The sequence below is a fragment of the Pelodiscus sinensis genome, chromosome 5 (assembly GCF_052426305.1).
Source record: "Pelodiscus sinensis isolate ZL-2025 chromosome 5, ASM5242630v1, whole genome shotgun sequence".
Taxonomy (NCBI): domain Eukaryota; kingdom Metazoa; phylum Chordata; order Testudines; family Trionychidae; genus Pelodiscus; species Pelodiscus sinensis.
This window is the reverse complement of record NC_143056.1, coordinates 70,681,621-70,706,176: the sequence shown is the minus strand read 5'-3', so window position 1 is coordinate 70,706,176 and position 24,556 is coordinate 70,681,621. Positions and strand designations below refer to the sequence as shown.

At 41.1% G+C, this 24,556-nt stretch overlaps 1 protein-coding gene and 1 long non-coding RNA gene across 4 annotated transcripts in view; one reads left to right on the top strand and one right to left on the bottom strand.

Annotated features, from left to right (window-relative positions):
• Positions 1-1,014: 1,014 nt before the first annotated feature.
• On the bottom strand, positions 1,015-21,147 carry LOC102453174 (serine/arginine-rich splicing factor 5-like). 3 transcript variants are annotated; one of them, XM_075927347.2, is made up of 8 exons: positions 20,989-21,147; positions 14,898-15,041; positions 12,087-12,157; positions 11,307-11,396; positions 8,473-8,545; positions 4,352-4,422; positions 3,484-3,594; positions 1,015-2,475 (listed from the first exon to the last, which is right to left on the bottom strand). In XM_075927347.2, the coding sequence occupies exons 2-8, from the start codon at positions 15,021-15,023 to the stop codon at positions 2,244-2,246; spliced, it is 774 nt and encodes a 257-aa protein (XP_075783462.1). In that variant the 5' UTR covers positions 15,024-15,041; positions 20,989-21,147; the 3' UTR covers positions 1,015-2,243. The 3 variants fall into 3 exon arrangements, with proteins under 3 accessions (XP_075783462.1, XP_075783464.1, XP_075783463.1); XM_075927349.2 differs by having other exon boundaries at positions 1,015-2,472; XM_075927348.2 differs by lacking the exon at positions 20,989-21,147 and adding an exon at positions 20,822-20,921.
• LOC142829145 (uncharacterized) overlaps positions 20,772-24,556 on the top strand; it is a 27,657-nt gene continuing 23,872 nt past the window's right edge. The window contains exons 1-2 of the long non-coding RNA XR_012903480.2: positions 20,772-20,913; positions 22,414-22,458. This is a non-coding gene — a long non-coding RNA (uncharacterized LOC142829145). The remainder of the gene's footprint in view (positions 20,914-22,413; positions 22,459-24,556) is intronic.

Here is a 24,556-nt window from a genome sequence, read left to right as displayed (position 1 = left end):
CCTCTTTCAAATTCCCTCTCAAACGCCTTTGCCTGCAGCGCTCTCTCACTTTGCCTCCCTGGTCCCTCTGCCTCTTGCTTTTAAAGCCCACTCACCTAGGTCAGGCCTACCCCCTCGTTAGCCACACAGGGGGAGGCTGATCAACAAGGCTGAGAGAGGTTGATCAAAGGAAATCAAGGAAACAAAGGATCAAACACTCCCAGATACACAATCCAAACTGCCACAGTAACTGAAGTCACCTGAAACCATAATTTAATGTTTACGAAAGCTTAGAAATGACAGTCAAAAATAGTCAGGGCAGATTTTTTTCATTTTTTTCCCCAACAGAACTGTGTCAAATTTCACAGTTTTACTTTTTGAAGTCTGTTCAGAAGAGGCACAGGACTTCAAATGTTGTATGTTGGTGTCACAATATGAACTGCGTAGGCTATGAAATTTGGTTTGTTTAAGTGACCTACATTTGTACCCTGCATCCGAGTGAAGTCTTAATGTATTAAAAGCACACCAAGCCCTTAGGAGCCCCATGTCCAAACACAAGATTAGAAGCAATAGTTATGCTTATGAAAAGTGCCAACCTTGAAGACAGAAGTCCTGTATCCACAGAGCAGAAATAGAATAGGCAAGGCAAATTTCCCCCACTCTTTTCAGCAAATGTACTTCAGTCCTAATGTGGGGACCAAAGCTGGGATGATGGGGTAATTTAGTGGCTATGGCTCATTCAATTCTTGGCATTTTTGCTGAGACTGGCAGTCATCTGACATAGCTATGAAACATACTCATGCTGCCATTTGCCTTCAACTCATTTCACATAGGCTACCGAACAGCCATCAGATGACCATGACAGCAAAACTCTAAGGCTTAGTTTTCTCACCACAATGGGTCTGATGATAAATGTTGCAGTTTCTAGTTTGTTTTGTTAGCGTGCATGTAAACATACATTTTTATAAAAGCAAATGATTTGTGACAAAGGCTTTACAAAATGAACTATACCAGCAGTAAGATAAACTCCTCCACTCAGCAAGAAGACACTTGTTTATTGTATGTTTAACATAAGTATGCCTTAGGGTGTGATTTACAAACTATTTCCAACAAGATTCCCCTTCTTTTAATTATTCAAAAGCCAAAAAATACTAATCACAATAAACTATAAGAACCTACAGTACTATTTGCAGTAGAAATACCTATTAATCAAAACTATTGCACATTTGGTAAATTTAAGGAAGATACCCTTTCTCTTTAATCTTAGACATTACCAAGTTTTCCTGTCATGACCTTAACTAAACTTTTACTGGAAATTTTTCCTGCTGTCAGGTTCTGAAATAAACTTTCCCTTCATTAACCATTTTAACTATGGTTAGTCACATTTGTTCATACTATTTAGCATCATACTCTTGTGGATATGAAAGCTATGCTGCTTTTATAAACTATTAAAAACCAGAAAATATATAGGAGGCTTGTATATCTGATAGAATTGCTAACGGGTTCATCTGTCAAATGAGGGCCCTCCACACTCTTCCTTACACCTACCTACTGGAAGTCTCACTAACTAAAAGAAAATCCTGATAATTTTTGTCACCTGGTCATGGTGTATCCCACTATAACTGGAAATTGACTCCTTAAGATATTGATTCACTCACTACCTAATTAGGCAGTAATGTACTGACAAGTACTAAAGGACACCTGTATACTATGAATGGAATTTAATGGGCAGTTCAGCCCAGCAATGGGGATGAGCCAAATATTAAGCCATTAAAAGAATTAAGTTATCTACTTACAAAAAAGAAAGTCTGACTAATGAATAAAATCTATGTTTCAGGTTCTACAGATCCAGTACTTCTCCCCCCCCCCCCCCCAAAAAAAAACAAAAACAAAAAACACCCAAAACTAATACAAATGTGTGGTTTTGGAAGGCAAGATCTTTGAAAAAAAATGCAGTGTATGGACTCAACCTGAAACCTTACATTATGTGTACATGGTGCATGCAACTAGGTGAGATGTTGTTTACTGATGAAATAAAGCACTGTATTAATTGGCAACCCTTGCTCTACCTCCATCAGAGATAGAGAAGGCCAGTTACATGTGCTGCAGTCTGATGACATGCATTTTGGTAATGAAAAAGGTGGACAGTCCCTCATCATGTTAACTCTCCCCCCCTCCCCCCTTCCCCCCTGTTTGTTATTTGTCTCAAGCTTTTAGGGAAATATGACTCCAATTAAACACACTGGCACATCTTTTGGAATACACTAACTACGGCTTTCAGCAGAGCTTGACCGAGAACGAGATTTTTTCTTGGAAGAACGAGGAGATGGAGAAGATGGCTGCACACCAGAGTGGTGGCTCTTCTGAGAATATTTTTTGTCAGGTGTGCGAGAGCGAGAGCGAGAGCGAGAGCGAGACCTACTGGATGACCGAGAAGACCTTGCAGACTTGGACTTGCTGCGAGATCTTGAGTAACTTCTCGAACGAGACCTGCTTCTGGGGGTGGGGTGGGGTGGGGTGGGGTGAGAAAAAACACATTAAAAGGTCTTACTCTGGAGTACTTTTAAATTAAGAATTTAAATGGATATTAACTATTTTTTTAAAAAAGAACTTTGCACCCATAAAATTTCTATCTACAGAACTCAAAGCACTGAACAAAACATTCAGGCTCTTAAGATATTGTCTTTAAGACTGTCCTACACAAGGGATATCCAAGGAGTCCTAAGACATCAGTTCCAATTACTTGTCTCCTGTACAGCAGAAGAAAAAGTCAACTAAACCCAGAGAAAATGTAAACAATTTATATTCATCTATCAAGAAAAACGCAAACACAAGAATACATTAGTCATTTTTCCCCCTAGAAAAGAATATGGAAATTAGGGACAAATCTTGGGTTCCCAGTAAGATGTTAACATGTCTAAATATCACAAGAACTCTGCAAGCTTAAAGATTTGAAAATTGCATCCCTTGCTCTCCCATCAATCTTTTTCCATTTAACAAAACAGATCATTGTTTAAATTATGATGGAACTGACATTAAAATATTTCATTACCACTTAAAAATGTTGAAATCAGAATAGTTTTAAAAACACATTAGTTGCTTTTTACTGGGTCTTGCCAGAAAAGCAGTTTTGCAAAATTCCTGAAAACTGAATAATGAAAAAGCATCTGAAAAGATATGGATGAAGTTTTCTACTAAATTACCACCATTTTAATGTAAGCCAAATTTTGGATGGAATCTATTTCATTTTGTCCATTTGAAAAAAAAATAATCAGATTTTCTCTTTATAAAATCCTCTTTTCACCAAAAATACAGCAAATAAAACTCAAATCTGTGCTTAAAATACATCTTTTCTGAATATACATTTTGTCTGAAGTTTTTTATAATACACTGACTGCTGAAAACTGGTTTTCTACTATGGTACTGCAATTGATAAAGGAGTTAAATATTACAACTTGGCAGTACTAATACCAACATCCAGAACTACCGGGCCAGGTGACATACCTGTGTGATTTGCGATCTTCAATTAATTTAATTTTGCGCCCATTGAGCTCAGTGCCATCCAACTTGTCCAATGCACTCTTCATGTCGTCATATGATGCAAACTCCACAACACTAGGGAGCATCAAGAAGTCACAAAAATAAGTTATGGGAGAGAATGGAGGTAAAGCAGAGAAAAAAATTATATTCATTAGCATGTACAGTCTGCATTCTTATAGCTCTATAGGCTCATGTTTTAACTCTTTAAAATTGATTTTCTAGCTTGATTAGTAACAGGACTGACACAACAATCCTAACCACCTCCAATGTACACACCCATTTTAAATCATACTGAATGATAAAGGCAAACTTCTGAAGTCCTCACTTGGGGGCAGATCTCAGTTGCTGTACATCAGCTGGGAGTCACTCAAGCTATTACAAGGTATGGCACTTGAGGATCTGCCTGTAAGCTTTTCAGGGAAGACGGACCATAAATGAGCCAAGTCTCTTGCCTCCTTAAAACATTAGCAGTAAATATAATTCCCTTGGTTAGTTGGTCTCATTTACACTTCTCTTCCCCCCAAACATTATCAGGGCAGCTTTAAGTTGCACCTGTCTACATTGCATTTGTAAGAGTTGATCTGGCAGCTGAGATTCACTGGAGAACAGCGATATTCCTGGCACAATTTCTTTTTTCTTGGCTAGCCCCAACAAGTCCCTAAGCATATGTTAATGGAGTGTCAACATTTGTACAAGTTTCCTAAAAGGAAATTTGTGAAAGAACAGCTAAGATAAGCTCTATGTACGGTGATTTTTACATTTTGAAACAGCAGGAGGATTGGATCTTTGTTATCTAGGTATTGCCCAGATATATACACAATTATGGATTTACCCTTCATTCCTGTTTCTGTGCGCATCCACATAGGTCACCTCTCCAGCCTTTCTCATAACATCTTTCAAGTCCTGCAGTAAAAGTTACAGTTCAGCTTAAACATGAAATACACTAACAAGCTATCGGTAAGTTAAAAAAAAGTAAAGTTCTCTGTTAGACAGGTTACAATTTTTGCATTTACACTTCTTTTCAAACTCAGCCAACTTAGTAACAGTTACAAAAATAAAAACAAATTGATTTTAAATTAAAAGCCCATAACCCAAAAGCAGCTCTTATGAAAACATGATGCAGCAATTAAAGCACTAATTAACACTAACTATACCAGATAAGGAGTTATATGTTATTATATGTGAACATTTATAACTGACCATAAAGACTATTTTGGAAAACCTAGTTTAAATTAGAATCTTGCACATTTAAAATTGCCTATATGCATTCTCTTCCTCCCCCATGTAAAGATACATACACAAAAATTAAATGCAAAATGTCTATGTTCAATTAATGCTATGATTATAGCAAACTGACAAAAAAGGCAGAATATTCAGTGTTAATCTGTCTTAACTGATTTTCTGGCTTTCATCAGTCTGTCACTTCAGTGTTATTTCAAAAAGAGATATTGTAGTTAATTTCAAGAGACTGAATATACACTATAGCATCTTTACTTGCCCCACAGTATAAAACATGAACAAATAATGTTACAGCTGATTAAAGATAAGTACAATTATATTTATAAGTTAGTTTCAAAACTTAAAAACAATATATTCTCCAAATAATATTGTGCATTTTATAGCCCAAGGCTACTTACCGCAATATACCACAAGTGGTCAGATGACATAAGCAGGTACCTTAAGCAAACAGTCGCTTGTCCACTACCTAGCTGGCCAAGAGGAACTCCCTTACATGAGAAGGGTAGAGGAATGGCTCATAGCAATACGCTTCAAGGGGATGTACCAGAGACCCTGAAAATACTTGATAACATCCGGAAGTGGATACAGAACCTGCGGCTGACCTGTGCTAGCCAAATCGAGATCAAACCTGGACAAACCAAGATCTAGATCGCCAAGACAGGAGTGTCATAGGAACCAAAAGGAAAATTCAGAACAGGCCAAGCCCTAGAATTTCAGCCACTAGAAACCCCAAACTCTTGGGCTCTCTCTCTTCTCCACACAAGAGAAACGAGGGTTAACCCAAAGCAAGGCTGTTAAAAGAGGTTCAAAATGCACTTGGTTAGAAATGTATTTGAGAAAAAATACAAACAAAAAACTAAGAAATAAACTTTAGAACATTTGCTACAGCATACGGAAGGCTCAGTTTAATGTGTTAATGAAGCTCAATAATTTAGTTCTAAAAGTGAACATCTGAATTACACTTTAGGTTGCAAAATACTTTTGTTTAAAATGTTTAAAAACCTAAACAATCTCATTGAGCTAGCACATTTAATACATGATCCACAGCCACATATAAAAACCATTACTGCAAACTAAACATAGGTACAGAAATTCAGAGATAAAGGGTGAAATCCTGACTCTACTGAAGTCATGGACTTCAGTGGGTGCAAGGATTTCACCCAACAAGTTATACATTTATTATTAATAAAATCAAAGGTTTTCTTAACCTAGAAAAAAATGCTCTAATTTAGAAGTGCTGCTAAGAAAATGAAATTAAGTAAGGCAATCACATAAACCTGCATTCTAGTTTATGTTGTTTTAGGTTCTAAAATTGAGCCATCCAAACAAATGTATATAATATTTAAACTCTGATTTGCCAAGGATCACAACCCTAAAAAGTTGTATAACAGAACAAGGAGATATCATTAAGACACTAACAATATTATTTGAAGAGAGAAGATGCAAGTTTGTATAGGTAAGAAGTTTTAGGACACTGCTCTCCTTCAAACAACAAATGGCCTTAAAACAACATAATCTCTTTAACAAAAAAACAAAACAAACAAAAAAAGCAGCAGCAATGAAATCTGACAATTCACAAGGGGTACTGTTTGGTTGCACCTTATTCACAAAAATATATCCACATAATCTTCAGCAATTAAAGATTTAAGATAATACATTTTTAAAGAACACAAAATTGTGAAAAAGAATAACCATTCATATTAAAACTAAAGACACGGCTTTTATTTTTCTCTTAGCAATCACAGATCGATCATCAATTTCAACTATAATTTATTTTCAGGAGAACTAGCAGAGCTGACAAAAAAACCAGTCGCAATAAATTTGCGCTGTCATGGGCGTAGGTAATTAAAAATACTAGTTTGGCTCTAAACACACATGAAGTCATAAAATGGGAAGAAAGTTATCATCTGGACACACGTTTTAACTATTTGTAGCATCTGAATGTGCTGGCTTTAAAATCAAATTACAGTCTGTCTTAAATCCTGGGGAGCTGCACACACCCAAGATGCCTACAAGTTTTGGAGACAAGGTATTGCATCTACTTCATTCAAGTTAGCTAGTTTTTTTTCAAAGGGAGATGAAGACCAGAACATTTCTTGGGATAATCTAAAAACCAGTATTTTAGTGACTACTGTATTGCTAGTCTAATCTATCATATTAATACTACTTTAAAATGTTAATAGTTAAAAAGTTGATGCATTATGGCTGCAAAACTAAACTAAATTTGTATACAGGGAATTTTATAGAGAAGCAATTGTGTTTTTAAACAGTTTTGCTATATAATTTGTCACTTCTAATTTACATGCACTTTAATTGTGCATTTCCACTAATCTAGGATAAATGGCATAATATCCTCCTTACATCACCTCCAATGAGCTAGTGCCAAGATTCACAGTAATTTCACACGAAGCCTACAAAGCGCAAAGCTTGTGAGGGAGCTTTTGAAGAGTGCTTGCATTAGCATGAACTTACTTAGCATTTAAGCATTCAAGAAATTTTACTCCAAACATTTAGGTATGGATATGTTCATGTGCTCAGGCAACCACAGGTGAATCTGAATTAAGTGGATGTAAGTCTAACATGTAATTAGTAAGAATAAAGCCATTACAAATATTCAAGTGTTATTGCAAAGTCCAATTTCCATGCTATGAATTAAATTTAAACATAAGTACCTCCATTAAATGATTGCTCTCCTCAACACTCCATTACAGTTTTCCCTGCCCCCCCATGTCACCTTTACAAGATCAGTGATTTTTAGAGCGATCACTTTATACACAGAAGTTGTGTATTAAACACTAGAGCGATTTAGATGAAACCCACTTATCTTGAATCAGGTTTAAAACTAATCAGAAGTTTACTATTTAATAATAAAATACTGTGCTTTCTATATGAAAGAGTGACATGAAGCTTTGCAAACTTCAGTCCTAATTATGCCACTGGATCCACACGGGTGGAACCCTGAACCTCTGTGAAGCACCACCATTAACATCAGTGAAACTCCAGAAAGGCACAGAATATTTGCTCTTGCAGTTCTTATTGCAAGGGCCAGAGCCTTAAACTAACACAATCTATTCATGTCCATCTTTTCAGTATGCACACAAAATCCATCCCTGTTCATTAATGTATGGTGTAAAGCCCACAAAGAAAAGTTAATTCCTTATAATGGGTATATTAGACAAAACACACATTAATATAAACAGTGATCATGTGGTTGTTCTTTTCAAGCCCGATAAAGATTAGAAAAAAGTTGTAGACATCACAAATGCAGTGAGATAGCTTTAAAGACAATTTTTAAAAGACTGTATCTGAACTGCTGCATTAAGTACACTATGGGATAAATAGCTTTCTTGGAATTTGCTTTATTCATGCAGTATTAATGGATTCTTAATCATGTTTCATCTACAATTGTAAAAGACTATGAGTTTCAATCATAACAAAAATTGTAAACTCAAAGATCTGGAAATCTCAGATATTCCTAGTAAAACGATATAATCCCAAATTAAAAAATTGCTTTGAAATTAGTTACTCTGAAGTGTTGGAGTATAATAATGCAAGAACTTTTTAAAAAACTTAATAAAAGTTAAATATTTATTATGGCTTTAAATAAATTGGCTTTAAATAAATTGCAAACTGCCTCCTTAAGGGCAAGAAAATAAAATGCTCAGAATAAAATCATGTATTAAAAGATTTTAAAAAGATTAAAATCTAACTCACCTGCCAGCTGATCCGTGAAGAAAGATTTTCAACTATAATTCTGTGTTCAGTACGAACAGGAGGTCCATACCAGCTATAAGAATTCAGAGACAATAAGATACATTTTCCCAATGCAGAATATGTAAAACTCTTACACAGAAACTCATGTGTTCTGATGGTTTGCTGATAAAATTAAATACTAGTTGTTTTTCTTACAGATGGACTGCAGATTAGATTCTGCCTAGTTAACTCTATACTATATTTAAAAGCATATTCCCACTGTAAGAATGGAAGTGCGGAATTTAGCAATAAATTAGTATTTCAATGAAAGAACTTCACACACAGGCATTCTATACAGATGACATTTTCAGACTTCTAGAAGGCTACTGTATTTTCATTAAATTAGCTCAGAGCCAAGAAAAGTATAATCTAAGTACACTAATGGCTTTGATCAAATATTATGCCTCCGGAGGGTACTCCCACTGAAGGCTGTAATTACATCCTTGCTGACAAGAGGCTAAATTCTGCCTTTCGAAGTCAGAGACACATACACATTTGAAGACGGTTTAACCCAATGGTTCTCAATTCCCAAGCAGTTGCTAATATTTGGATATGCCAATGTATCCCATGGCAGTTTCTCATGCGTCAAAATTTTCTGACTTCAAGAAACACAACATGAAGCCAACTGATTGCTTGTAAGTGACAGTGGCACTTTATGAATAAAATAAGTTTTCATATCATGAAACATTACTGAAAGAAATTACTATAATTACTATATGATAGTTTTAAATGAATGTTGATTAAAAAGTTTATTTTAAAGAAAAAATGGTCTAGTCAGGAGTTATGAGGTGCTGAAAAGGGGGGGAGGAAGGGAGAAGAGAGAGGAAGTCCCTAACAGGCAATCAGTGATCCCAATCCCAACAACTCAATTGGAGGATCTGAGAACCATCAAGGAGTTTGGAAAAAACACACTGGCTTGTGCAGATGTGATGTACAGTTCTGCTAATGGTGTTATGTAGGACTTCTATCAGAATAGCAGGAAAACAAGAACAGTACAGTGAGAAGATAAACGGTTTCCACCTGACTACTGTTCTGCCACTCAGCTGTTCCTGGTAAAAGTGATCAAGGTAGTTACAAAGCACTGACAGCAATTTAAGCCAGACCACACCACTTAGAACATTTTTTTTTGCATCCTCTCAAATCTGTACATCACAAAACTGCAATTCAAAGATGTATTGCTACTTGGGCACCCTTGTATTCAGTTATTTTTTTCAAATGAAACAGACTACAGTGAGCACCCAAATCTAAGTACACCCAATGACACTGTTCCTCAGTTTTGGATAGGAAAACCAATAGTCATTACTTCCTAGCCTGTCCTTTCGCACATGCAAAATGACATTAATATGAAGAAAAACTGTCTAGTGTGTGTAAGCATGTATGTAAAATGTTATTTGCCCTGGCACAAAAACTCGGCTTACTGTTATGAAAAGATTAGGATAGAAAGAAAATTAATACTTTCTTTGGGGTCACACCTTAAGTTAATTTGTTCAGTCTAGATGCTGGAATGACTCTATGTTATAGTTCTTTCAATTCTATGCCTCATCCCATAAATGTAACCCTAGCAGTGTGTACTGATTTGTACACTGAAGCATAGGTAATTTGATTTCAGCGCATACCTCAAAGTGTCCCAATTTTTTTCAGAATATCCAGATCTTCAGAGCATTTAAACAGAAGTCCCAGAGTCCCAAAACTGGAAGGCTGAGTCCCATTTTTTCATTATTGCAAACGGTAGTCTCTTCCTGTCTGGCACCGGGTGTCTGACGTCATGAACATGGCCAAAACGTCAGATGCCCACGACCTTCAATCACACTTCCTACTTTAAAAGTTCACTTTTAGCCCAGACCTCGGTCCTATCGCATCAAGGTCACTGCCACTAAAGAAAAAATAATCTAATTAGCATACTTGCATATGCAAATTAGATGCCCAGATTTTACTGGCCTGGGGTTGGGAGGAACTCTGCCTCTAAAAAAACTGCAGAGAGGTTAAGAATTATAATTCAGTGAAATGTTTATCCTCCTTTCAACAACTCCTCTGCATAGTCCATAGATAATTACTACAGAATACATCAGTTCAAATGATTTACTTCAGAAAGATACTAGAGGTAATAATTTAAAGAAAAAAAATTGAATGTGTTGTGTCATTTAAACAACTCTGAAAAATATGTCATTTAAGAAAATCTGTTATAAAAATTGATAAAAGATCACATTCACATTAAATAAATTCAAAATAATACTTTTTCCACACAAACTCCATACCCAGCATATATAGTAGATACATATTATATACCATAACTATTTTTAGATTTAATCTAAGGATAGAGATTGTCCTTGAGGGGTCACTTTCTATTCAATCAGCAACTTTTGCTCATTAGTATTTTTATACTGATGGCCGTGCATGTTGGTCCTTTGTTCCTACAGTAATGGTTCTTACTATGGTCTATGAAAACCCACCACAGCGTTTGCTCAGTTAAACTTTTTAGAACCAAACAATGAGAAAATTTAGCAGCTTAGAAGGTCCAGGAGAGGAACTTTATTTGGAAGTGATTCACAGAATATACACTGGAGAACCACTGCTGTATAGTAATATTAAACCCATGACACATTGCTTAGGTAGAGAGATGCCCTAGTTGAGATGCAGGTTGCAAAATCTGGGGGCGTCAGTACTGGTTTTCTCAATGCTATGTAAGGATGTGGAGCTTCCCCTATTGCCACTGCTAGAAAGAAGAAAATACAATAGGGACACACAGTGCTTAAACAGTTATTTTAGATGCAGTAAAATGAGACCAGATCACTCACCCAGATCCACTGCTACGTGACTGGTAATAATTGAACCGTTGTGGAAATCTGCCTCTCCCTCTTCGTGCCCTGGCATATTCAATTGTAACCCTTAAACATGAAGAAAAAAATCCGTAACTACTTAAGTCACTTCAAACCTTTGAAATACGAAGTACACATGCAGAATCAAAAGAGAGCCTTAGTTTATTGGCTGTAGCATACCAGAATGAATGGCAGATATTTCATAAGCATCCAAAACTCATTGTGTTTACATGAAATTTACTACATGTGTGCAGTTTAGATTTAATGGTCAGAAGGAAAGAACAAGGCTATAAACAGCAGCAGGATGTGAAAAGGACCACATGGATAGTTTGTTTTTTACCTTATTTTAATAACTTATTGGTTTCTTATATACAGTGAATGTATGGCACTCTTACAAGTCATACATATGCTTAGAGGTGCTGATCAATTTCTGGAAGTGACAGATGGACTAATGAAAAGAAGAGTGAAATGAATGGATTTGCCATTTCCAGTAAGGTAGCATCTGTTCACTTGGGGAAGAGAGGAATAAACCATTGAAAGGAAGACTAATTCCACTACTTCTGTCCAAAAAAAGCAGTTGAATTCTATGTTACAATCCAATTCCCCCCCCCCTTGCATCAGGATATGTTAATAGACCCTTCTACCTATATGGAGATATGTCAGAGCCACGGGAATTAGATGTGGAAGCAGAGCTTAGTGCATCACATTTGGGGTATAAAATGTATTTAGTGCTTTAGAAAAAGCATATTTGAAGTTTACCTTTCATTGCACAGTTCTTTACCATTCAGTTCATAAACTGCATCATCAGCATCTCTGTGATCTTCAAACTCCTAGGAAGAAACAGAAATAAGCATTGGAAATTTATAATGAGCTAACATTTCCCACTAGTATCAGAGGGGTAGTCGTGTTAGTCTGGATCTGCAAAAGAGACAAGGAGTCCTGCAGCACCTGAGGGTACGTCTAGACTACAGGCTTTTGTCAACAGAAGTTTTGTCGACAGATACTGTCGACAAAGCTTCTGTCGACAAAGAGCGTCTACACTACATTCAGTTCTGTCGACAAAGCAAGCTGCTTTGTCAACATGGCAGTGTAGATGCAAAGGACAGTTTAGATGCAGTAACACCTTCTGTCGACAGAACTCTGTTGACAAAAGGCGTTATTCCTCGTAAAATGAGGTTTACCAGCTTCGACAAAACTGCTGAGTTCTGTCGACGTTATGTAGTTACGAACGGGGCCCTCTCCCTGGTCTCCAGCAGACCAGGGAAAGGAAGCAAAGCGGCGGAGCACGCGGGCAGCCCAGACGCGTCTGGGCTGTCTGCTGCCCGCGTGTTCCGCCGCTTTGCTCCCCGTCCTTCTGGTCTGCAGACCAGGGAGACGGGGAGCAAAGCAGAGCAAAGTGGCGGAACACGCGGGCAGTGGACAGCCCAGACGCGTGTCTGGGCTGTCTGCTGCCCGCGTGTTCCGCCACTTTGCTCCGCGTCCCCCTGGTCTGCAGACCAGGGGGACGGGAAGCAAAGCCGCGGAGCCCGAGGGCAGCAGGACAGCCACGGCGCGTCTGGGCTGTCCCGCTACCCCCGTGCTCTGCGGCTTTGCTCCAGACGCCTGTGGTACAGCAGCTGGGGCGCTGCCGGTTGGTCCTGCACCCCAGCTGCTCTGCCCCAGTCCTGATTCAGCCACTGCTGGTCAGTTTCAGCAGCGGCTGAATCAGAACGCCTGGGGCAGAGCAGCACCCCAGCTGCTCTGCCCCAGGCATCCCCAAGTCAGCCGCTGCTGAAACTGACCAGTGGCTGACTACAGGAAGCCCCTGCTCCGGGCTTCCTGGAATCAGCCGCTGATCAGTTTCAGCAGCAGCTGACTTGGGGATGCCTGGGGTTCTTAAGTTGAATCTGTATGCAAGTCAGAACTGGCATCCAGATTCAGCCGCTGTTGAAACTGATCAGTTTCAGCAGAGGCTGAATCTGGACGCCAGTTCCAACTTACATACAGATTCAACTTAAGAACAAGCCTACAGTCCCTATCTTGTACGTAACCCGGGGACTGCCTGTACACACATTGAGATGCTACACCCTGAGTAAGGATATCAGAATCTGGCCCTTAATGAGGAAAACCAAGAATTGGGTATTACGGATTATATTCATAGCTCTACTATAGATTTGCTATCTGACTTCTGCCAAGTTACTTAATCTCTTTTACTCAGTTCACCAGTATGTAAAATGGGAATATTACTTACCTAGCTTTTGTTAGTGTATTAAAATGCTTTAAGGTTCTTGATTTAAAAAAGTGCTATTAGAGGTAAATTTTATAATTTATTATTGTCTTAATGGCTATAAACAAGGAGTGTGATGATTACTGAAGTCCATTCCTTTATGAGGTTTCAATAGAAAAACACTTTTACAACTGTTTTCGGCAACAACTGACACCAAGCCATTCTTTAGAGCAGTGATACTCAGACTGCAGCTTGTGAGCAGCAAGTGGCTCTTTAATGTATTTCCTACAGTATGTGATAACAAAATAATACAGAGTTTTAATATCAACCAATCAGAATGCCTTTACTATGCTAGGAACCAATTGTAGTAGATAAATACTTGCTCAATCATTTTACACTGTGTGTGTGTGTGTAATATATATGTATGTGTGTTTAAGGATGCTCAGAGACAAGAAACTGGCTAATCCTGTAATCAATACAATTTGTGACGACTACACAATCAGGTAAGGCGCTCTGTCCCTGCTTGAGCCGGGTCCAGAAGCTACCCGCACTGTGGCTCTGAAGTTTAAATGTAGTAGGAACTGGGCGCACAGGCAGCCCAGCTCTTACTACATTTAAACTGCAGAACTGTAGTGGGGGTAGGTCCCGGACCCAGCACGAGCTGGGACAGAGTAAGGCCAGTTCATGCCAGGTCTGGGATTGCTAAAGTCCTGCATTTGAAATGTAGTAAGAGTTGTCCAGCTATTACTACATTTAAAATGCAGAGCTGCAGCAGGGGTAGCTCCAGGACCCGGGGCAAGCTGGGCCTGAGCCATACCTCCTTAGTCCTGGCTCATGCTAGGTCCAGCAAACTTGGTCCATGGGGGCCCCTCTGAGACCTCCCGCAGACAGGCAGCAGCCCCTGCCTATGGCAGCCAGGGCTGACCGCGAACAGAGCCAGGGCCCACAGCAGGCAGCCTCCCCTGTGGCCCCCTCCCACCGCACTACTGCCTCTATCAGAGTCAGCAGTGCGGGGGAGAAAGGGGGGGACGACGATGATAGAAGGCACCATGACGACAGTACTGTGGGAAACCAGCTTTTAAGCTGGCTTCCCTCAGCACCGGCTCCTGCTTCCAAACTGCCCCCTTGCTGCTTCTGATACAGCTTAGGCTTATTAGGTAGTTGACTATTTGACTAGCTACTTACATCCTTAATACTTTTATTAGCTCGCATGAAAAGCAATTGAAAGCAGAAACGAACATGTTTTATTCCCCTACCCGAACGGCTAGTCTCAAACATTTCTTCCCTAAGTGACGTCCCCTCCATGCTATTAAGGTAACTGAGCCTGTAACTGCATAAAAGAGGAAACACAATGATATACCTACCACAAACCCAAAACCATTTTTCAGATGGATTTCACGTATGTGTCCATATCCTTTGAAGAATTTCTCCACATCCCGTTCCCGGGCATGTGGGCTCAAACGTCCAACGAAGACACGGCAGCCACTCATTTTAGTTTAAAGGTGAAACTGTAAAATAACAGTTGTTTAATTAGCACTGGTCATCAAAGTAATGAAGTAAAAATTACCTGATCTGAGTCACTTCTAACTGAAGCCCCAGAAATCCTGGTCATTGGTCAAATTAGATAGCCAAGTGACAACAAATCCAAATCTTGTTAGAAATAGGATTCCTCAGAAAGAAGTCCTTAATTACAGTCTTAAATAAAACGTGCAGGGAAGAACACTTAAGTTTCTTTTTATAGTATAAACTAATATTTCTGTTATCTACTCTTTGATAAAGGCATTAGTTCAGCATCAGGGAATGCACTTGAGCATCATAGAAGTATGAAAATTAATTACAGGGTAAAATCATTCACTCCTAGAGAAGTGCTGGGCTAGCTTTCTGCTTGGCAGCATCAGATCCAAGTGATACAGCCTGTCAAATGCAGGCCCACCAAATCTATAAAGGTTTCCCATATTTTATAAAAAAAAATATCGCAAGAGCACTGGACATGTAACATCAATGATATATTTCAACGACTGCACAGTCCACTGATCAGACAATGTTATATCAATTTTATCTCCTCTCTGAAAAGTAGCTATGATCTGAAGTGACAAAAACATCTTATACTCACTAGATTTACACCTTCTGTTTCATTACTTTTCTGAAAACAAGAGATTTTTTTGTTTGTTCGCTATTTTTGTTCCCATACAACTAACCCAGATTTGGATAGTGATCTAAAGCATAATCTGGGACATACACTATCAACAGAATTGTTAACCAAGTTCCAATTGCAGTCCTCATTATTGAGGACAATATGTATGTAGAAAAAAGCCCTAGTGATTTTCAAACTCAGAATTAATAATGAGAAGCAGTTTTTTATTTGTAAACAAAAGAAAATAGCTATAGAAGTCATTCTGATTCAAACATGAACCCAAAGATGCATTTTACGGAACTGTAGTTATATGATGTATCATCTGAAAGATACATTTTATAACTCTTAATCCAGTTAATATTACTTCATTCTGAAAGTCACAGTTCTTCGTTCAAATAAGCCCCAAATGCCTATAGGCCATGTCTATACTGCCCCCTCTTGCACAAAAAATATGCAAATGAGGTGAAGCATGGAATATTGCTGCACCTCATTTGCATAATTATGAGGTTCCATTTTTGTGCAAGAGGCTTTTGCGCAAAAAGGAGCAGTCTACACGGCTCCTTTTTGCGCAAAACCCCCCACCTGAGCAAGATCTGTTCTTCCAGGAAAAAAAAGAGGAAGAACAGCTCTTGCACAAGAGGGAGGTTTTGCACAAAAAGGAGCCATGCAGACTGCTCCTTTTTGTGCAAAAGCCTCTTGCACGAAAACGGAGCTTCGTTAATTATGCAAATGAGGCACAGCAATATTCCACGCTTTGCCTCATTTGCATATTGCCAAGAGGGGGCCATATAGTATTTTCATATTAAAAGGATACATGCATGTTGCTGTTAGCAGCATTCCACCAGACCGCAGAGTGAGATGTGAGTTCTCATCATGAGACAGTTATTTGAATAGTGGAAGAATTAAAGTCTAACATCAGGGACCAATATTTTCCAAACTGACTAGTGATTTTGGGAATCTAAGTTGAGACACTTGCAGAAATTTGGACTAATGATAGGAAAATGCACTTCCACTAGACCTTTCAAGAATCAATTCTGTCTCCAGTTCTTTCTCCTCCTGCCTCAACAATTCTAACAGCTTTATTATTAAAAAAAAACCCAAACCATGAAATCTTGTTCTGAACAAGTATGCATGCATTCATTTAAATTCAGGTAATTCTATAAGCTTTAAGCCAAAATTACTTTTTTGATGTTGAGAACACTGGTGCAAAGTTAGTCTTTGCCTGAGCACCTTGAAATTAGGGATGTGGTCCTGCCTAGAGCAGGGGGCTGGACTTGATGACCTTCTGAGGTCTCTTCCAGTTCTATGATTCTATGATGTGAACGACTAGTCACAAATGCTTATCGGATAGTCACAGACTAATAGACTAGTCGCTGCTGCCCTCTTGCTGCCTTTATCAGAAAGAGGCAGCAAGCAGCAGAAGCAGTGGAGAGGGTACTTCAAAGTGGCAGCGCCGCATGGAGCCTGGGGCCAGATGCCAGGCTCCACGTGGTGCTGCCGCTTTGAAATGCCAAATGCAGCCTGGGGATATCCCAGCTGGCCCTGGGCTGAACACAGCGTTTTAAAGCGGCAGCTGGATCAGCTGGGGGACTCTCCTGCTGGGCTCCATGTGGCACTGCCACTTTGAGATGCCACAAGGAGCCCGATGCTGAGCTCCTGTGGTGTTTCAAAGTGGCACTGCCACATGGAGCCTGAGGTCAGTAGGGGAGTCCCCAGCTGATTCTGAGCTCCAGGTGGCACTGCCACTTTGAAATGTTGCAAGGAGCCCACAAAGGGTGAAATCCAAGGGCAATTCAGATATAATTTTTTAACGTTAACGTTAATGTAATTTACCACGTAAGTGTCATGGACAACATGGACAAGCTTTAACAAGTAGCATGTTTACAAGGAAAGATTTAAAGGAAGAGGATTCAATGTTTTAAAATTTAATTAAGTACATGTCATTTAATGTCCAAAACATCTCTATTGACTCAGAACTAGGAATATTAAGAAATACGATTAGCCCAAAATAAAAAAAAAAGTCCAGATTAATGTAGGGATGTAAGCAAGTACAGCCGGTCCCGGAGTTGCGAACAGTCGAGTTATGACCATTTGCATTTACGACCAAAGCTTCCATGGAGTGGTCGTAAAGGCGGTCCCCAAGTTACAAACGCGACCCACGCTTATGAAGAGTGCGGTCGCTATGTAACTCAATGGGGTCCGAGTTACAAACAAATCAAGTTACGGCCAAGTGTTTGGTCCGTAATTCGTTTGTAACTCGGGGAGAGGCTGTAGTTGATTAGTCTAGGTTTACTGGTTAGTTGAGTTGACAACTCGCATTCCCATCTCTCCCCTCCCCGCTGGCTCTTTCCGTGACAAACCTGGCTCAGTCCTGGTTGGCACCGGATCTGAGACCTACCTCCACTGCGGCTCTGCAGTTTAATTGTACTAAGAGCTGGGCTGCCTGCCCGCCTGGCTCTTAGTACATTTAAACTGGAGAGCCAGTGAGGGTAGCTTCCAGACTCAGCACAAGCTGGGACTGAGCACTTCTTTCCTCATTGACTAGTCATGTAGTCAAAAATTCTATCAACTACATGATTAGCGAATTACCTGCCTCTTAACATCCTTTGATTAATGGTGAAATGGTGTCTCAGCAGAAAAAGGTCTAAAGCAAGTGACCATGCAGGGTTTTGCTTGAACTATGGATGTTAAAATTAGATTAATCAACTAATCGAATAGTCAATAGAATTTCCATTAACTATTCAATTAGTTGATAAGGGCGCCTTCACTTTGAAAGATATAAGAGCCTGCCCAGCAATTGCTATATTTCAAAGGCAGAAGTGCCACACAGCATTCCTCCTTTGAAATGCACAAGAGTCCCAGTAGGGGTTCTTGTGTATGCCGCAGGGAGCCTGGGGTCAGTGGGGAGTGCCCGCTGACCCTGGGCTCCATGTAGCGCTTCCGCTTTAAAATGTACAAGAGCCCCAGCATGGACTCTTGTACATTTCAAAGGTGGAATGTTGCGGCTGCATCCCTGACCCCACCCACAGAGCTGGGGGGAAACTAGCTTTTAAGCCAGCTCCCCCCAGAATTACCTCCTCTCCCGCCCCCTGACTTTCTGATAGAGGCAGCAAGGGCGAGGCGGAGTGACTAGTCTACTAGTGTGTCGACTATCCAATTTGCTTTTGCTTATCAGATAGTCAACTATTTGATTAGTCGCTTACATCCCTAGCCTGAACGAGGCTTATTGTATTAGCAAAACTTATTCCAGCTTGCAACTGTCTTTGTCATCCTCCTCGGTAATGGACAGAATACTTCTATAAGTCACGTTTATTCATTAACTATTTGTTTTTGTGCCTGGAGTTTTTAACTAAAACCATTTACAAAAAGCAACAAACCTCCAACAAGAAAAAAAAAATCCTTCTATACACACCTATGTTAAAGATAAAATTCTTTAGTCTTGCCTCCAAAGACTCCATGTATGTTCAGGAATACGGGGTGTCCCCACTATGTCACCCTGGTATACATCCGTTCCGCACTTAAGTCATTGACACTTGTAGGAACTGATACATTATAAATATTCCCATATCCCGCTCTTAAGTTGAGCAAAAAAATAAATAAATAAAATTTAAAAAAAAGTGCAAACAGAAGTCAGCCAGTGGGGAAAAAAAATTCCCTGCTTTAAGTGGTTTTGCTGTAAATCCACGTTTTATGGAATACATCTTGGATTTATAGAGAGGACAGCCTGTACATATGTGGAGGAGGGAGGAATTACAGACCAGAGTAGAAGGGCCCCCATTTCATTCTCCTGAGAACATAAAAAAGGGACAATACGCATTTCCACCTCACTAATCTTTCAACATGAAAAAGGGAAGACAGACCCGCAGATTACTATTACCAGACAATTTTGCCCTGCTTTCAGACCCTTGCTGGCATATTTCCTTGCATTCTCCCCATCTCCCTTACAGTAGCAAAAGTTTTCAACTTTGCCACCGTCATCTTAAACAGCTTCCATAGAAGACTACTAGCTCCCAGACATCAAGCAGGATGTTAGTCTAATATCATTAGGTGTTAATTTTCTAATAATGTATTTGTCTTTTTATTAAGACTCAGCAACAGAAAATCATATGATTTTATACCGGGGTGCGGAACCTGTGGCCTCTGGGTTGTCTGGCCCCCACAGCTTAGGGCCTCCCCCACTGGCACTCCAGCATCCACCACCTACCTGCAGCCCCTGACTGATTTTTCTCTGGGTCAGCAGTTCCCCCCAAAAAGGTTCCTCACCCAGTCTTATACAAATGAGTAATGGTGAGTTTTAATTGCTTCAACAGTGCTCATTTGTGTTTTTGCATTCCTTTTGTTACATAAGTTTGGTATACACTTGCAGAGGTCTTTCTAGCAATAGGGAGGCTAAACAGCTGTTTACAGTTACTCAGGCTTCTAGATTACCTCCCGTGTTGTCCTGATCACGATAAAATGGTAGTAGGACCAACCCCAAGCTGTGCTGTGTGATCCCTGCACACCCACAGCTATGTGCTCGAATTCGGAGGGGCAACTACCCTTCAGCCATAGAGGGGGGCGGGAGGAGAGAAGTACACTGAAGCGTTGCCTCGTATAGGAGATTGCTTTATGCCACCTCTCCATATTTGCTATTTAGCATGGTGAAAGAGGGGTCAATGGGCTCAGAGTGGGTACTGCAGCTTCTTGAAGACCGAGTAGATCAAGACCGGAAACATCAATGTTCCCCAGCCACAGAGACCAAAGTTGCTCGCCAACCCACAGAAAGAGGCAAAAAAGCCCCAACGTTGATCTCTTCCTTCCGCCACACTCCTGGCTTAGAGAGCGCTGAGAGCAGGCCCCGCCCAGGAGTCTGGCGGCAGCAGGCCCAGGGAAGCGAGGCGTCGCGACGCGCTTAGCAAGTAATAACTAGAAACAAACCTTCAGCCCCGCGGGAGCTGAGACCCCGCCCCCGCAGCGCCTGAGCCCGCGGGCGCGCAGAACACGCGGGAAGAGCGACGCGTAACGGGGCCGGAGGGGGGAGGGGCTGTGCACAGCGGCGATGTCCGGCGGGGGGGGGGGCTCTTGGGCGGTCCGAGCGAGGCAGGGAGGCCGGTGGCGCTGGGTGGGAAGCAAGAGAAGCGGCGGCGGCGAGGGGGGGGGGCAGCTCTCTCCTACCCGAGGGATCAGAAGCCGCGCGAGCTTCTCGGTGCGTCACGCCACGGCTCGCCAGTCGCTCGGTTTGCGCAACTTCGCAACGCACAGATCAGGTACCGCCCTCCCCACCCCACGCCCCCACCCGCGGCCTCCACCCCCCCCCCGGCCGAAGGGAAGGGGATATTCACCCGTGGGGGCCGCTGGGTCCAGCCAGACCCGGGAGCGCAGCGCTCGGTGCCTCTCTCTTCCGCCGCAATATGGCGGCGCCCGTCCCGAGAGAAAGGCAGCCCCGGAACCCAGCGATTAGCGCGCCGCCGCCAGACTTCTCCTCCCAGCACGCACCGCGCCGGTTCGGCCCGCCCCTAGACCTGCCTGGATGTGCAGCTGCGGCGCGGCAGCCCGCGCACTGCACGCTGGGAGTTGTAGGACCGAAGCGTGGCGCGCTGCTGGGAGTCGCCTCTGCTGGTCGGTTGCGGCTCGTGGTCGCTGACGTGGGAGAGTGACGCATTAGGGAGGAGGGGGAGCCTTGTCCGTGTTCCTGAGCTCTCTTCAAGCGCGTGGCGCAGGCCGCTCCCGGGGCCGGGTGGGACCTGGCGCAAAGGGTGTGGCGAGGCAGCGCTCCTAATCTTTCCCAGCCATGTGCAGATACAGTGTTTGTGTGCACAGAGGCGTGTGCCCTTGTGCACCACCATTAGAAACAAAACACCTGGCAGCTCTGCTACTCCGCGGGGTGGCATTTGAATCTCTCTTGAGCAGCTGAACACGTGTCTAGAGTACAGGGAGCATTGGTGAGAGACAAGCTATGCAAAGCTTTTCTTCAGCTCTGATGGCAGAGCTCTATTTAGTGCTGCACCTGTAGTGCTTTAGCTAAGGTGCTACCAGGAGATAGCTAAATTGAGGGGATAAGCTCTGCCATGGCACACTCCCTCCGCCCCCCCCCCCCCCCCCCGCCCATTAGCAGTTACACATTTACCTAACTAAGCAGATTTTAACATCCCAGCTACGTCTACACTGGCATCCTTTTCCGGAAATGCTTAAAACGGAACAGTTTTCCGTTATAAGTATTTCTGGAAAAAGCGCGTCTACATTGGCAGGATGCTTTTCAAGAAAAGCACTTTTTCCGGAAAAGCGTCCGTGCCAATGTAGACGTGCTTTTCCGCAAAAAAGCCCCGATCGTCATTTTCGCTATCGGGGCTTTTTTGCGGAAAAGAAATCTGTGCTGTCTACACTGGCCCTTTTCCGGAACAGTTTTCCGGAAAAGGACTTTTGCCCGAACGGGAGCAGCATAGTTTTTCCAGAAAAGCACTGATGATTTTACAGTAGATCATCAGTGCTTTTCCGGAAATTCAAGGGGCCAGTGTAGACACAGCCCCCTAGTCTATACCTAGTCAGTACAACTGCATGGGCCAAGTGGTGTGGATTTTTCGTACCCCTGAGGGACACTTTTATACCGATATAAGTCACAGGGGCAAGGAATGGGAGGGGGAAAACAACCGGAGGAGTTGTTTGTGGGTGGTAGTTTGTAATAAATTATTCAGCCCCCCCCTCCCGGCCCAGATTTCAAAGTATTTTACAAAAGACAGAAAGTATCTTTCTCTATTCCCATTTTACAGATGGGGAAACCAAGGTATGGTGACTTGCTCAAGGTCATTCAGCAGGTAAATCACTAGTCTCATGACAGGTGCTTAGCAGGATTAAACAGTACAGCAGGTAAGCCTGGTCTACATACTATAGACTGGAGTTTGACACAAAACAGCTTATGTCAATCTAAGGCTGTCTCTACACTGGGCCACTTATTCTGGAAAAGCAGCCACTTTTCTGGAATAAGCTGTGAGCTGTCTACACTGGCTGCTTGCTTTTCCGGAAAAGCAATGATGATCTAATGTAAAATCGTAATTGTTTTTCCAGAAAAACTGCTGCTCCCGTTTGGGCAAAAGTCCTTTTCCGGAAAAACTGTTCCGGAAAAGGGCCAGTGTAGACAGCACAGATTTCTTTTCCGCAAAAAAGCCCCGATCGCGAAAATGACGATCGGGGCTTTTTTGCGGAAAAGCGCGTCTACGTTGGCATGGATGCTTTTCCGGAAAAAGTGCTTTTCCGGAAAAGCGTCCTGCCAATGTAGACGTGCTTTTCCGGAAATACTTATACCGGAAAAACTGTTCCATTTTAAGCATTTCTGGAAAAGGGTGCCAGTGTAGACGTAGCCTAATATTGCTCCCACTGATATAACTTCACCACTATGCCAACTTATTAACTCCACCTCTATGAGAGGTGAAGTGTTTAGTTTGATGTACTTAAGTCAATGCCGTGTCAGTATAGACACTGCATTATTTACATCCACTTTAGTAACGTCCATGAGATGTCCTACAATGCTTCACCATGACTGCTCTGGTCACCATTTTGAACTTCACTGCTTAGCTACTAGGTACACAAGAACATGACCCTCTATTATAACCCCACAAATTTTAAATTCAATCTTTTGTTTTCTCCACCTAGAGCATCCACATACCAACTGCTCAGCTGGCTCGATGCTGGCTGTCAGGCCCGGCTGTCAGGCCCGTCCCCAAACCCACGTCTGTCACTGGGAGTTATTAGGTCTTCCCCAAGGACTAGGACAGACAGATAAGGTAAACTAACAACAGGATTTATTAACAGTAAACAAGGTAAGTATAAGCAGGAATGGTACAGGACCCCATAACAGAAACAAAATAAACAAGCTTGACTGCGACTCAGGTAAGCACAGAGTAAGGACCCAGATGACGGGAGGAGGGTCACAGGGACATTACCATCTCTCACAACTTGAGGACCTCACAGCCAGGGCCGGCTCTAGGTTTTCTGCCTCCCCAAGCAAAAAGTGTTTTGGCTGCTCCCCCCCCCCCTTTTGTTGGCTTTTACACGTTTGTACTTTGCAATATTTTGTTTTGTTTTGTTTTTTGACTGTTTAAAATAAAAAAATAAAAACAGAAAATTTGTAGTTAGTGAAATAAAACAATTTCCTACTAGTGTACTCATTTAATTTTAACAAAATCACAATTACAAACAATTTTGGTTCAATTATACACTGTAACGAAAAACATTAGTGTCCTCCGGTGCACCCAGTTTCTCATAAATTAAAAGAATTTATATGAACTGACTTTTTCTGGTTTTTATATTTGTGTAGCCTTTTAATAATTCAGTAAAATTAATTTTTTTGCAATGGTATTTTCAATTGAAATTAATGCGAGTCCTGACACGATTTTGAGACATGGTGGACTTCAAATAATTTTTTAGTAATTTCAGTTTTGTGAAACTGCACTCACCAGAAGCTACTGATACTGGTAATGTTAAAAAAATGCGTAATGCTATAGCAGTGTTTGGAGTGAAAAAATCATTTCTTGCTATAAATTCTAATACTTTTAGAGGGGAAGTTTTAAGACTTCTTAGTTCAGATAAATTCATTAATTCATCATACAATTCTAGTCCATCAATGTCAGCAGCATTATCAGTACTGAGCACGAAATGTAGGTCCTGGCAGTGCTTCATGAGGTCTTCTTTAGAAAACTGATTTTTAATATTTCCAATATCGTATAAAAATTGAAAAGTTTCACAAAGACCATGCAACTAATAAAATCTTTCTTCAATGGAAGTTATAGCTACATCCAAAATACAATAGAAACATTCAACTTTAAACCTTTCTTTTGGATCAAGAATAGGATCATCTGTCTTGTTCTTTTTCGAGGACGAATGTTTTGTAAACTCTCCCTCCCCTTTCTCGCTGCT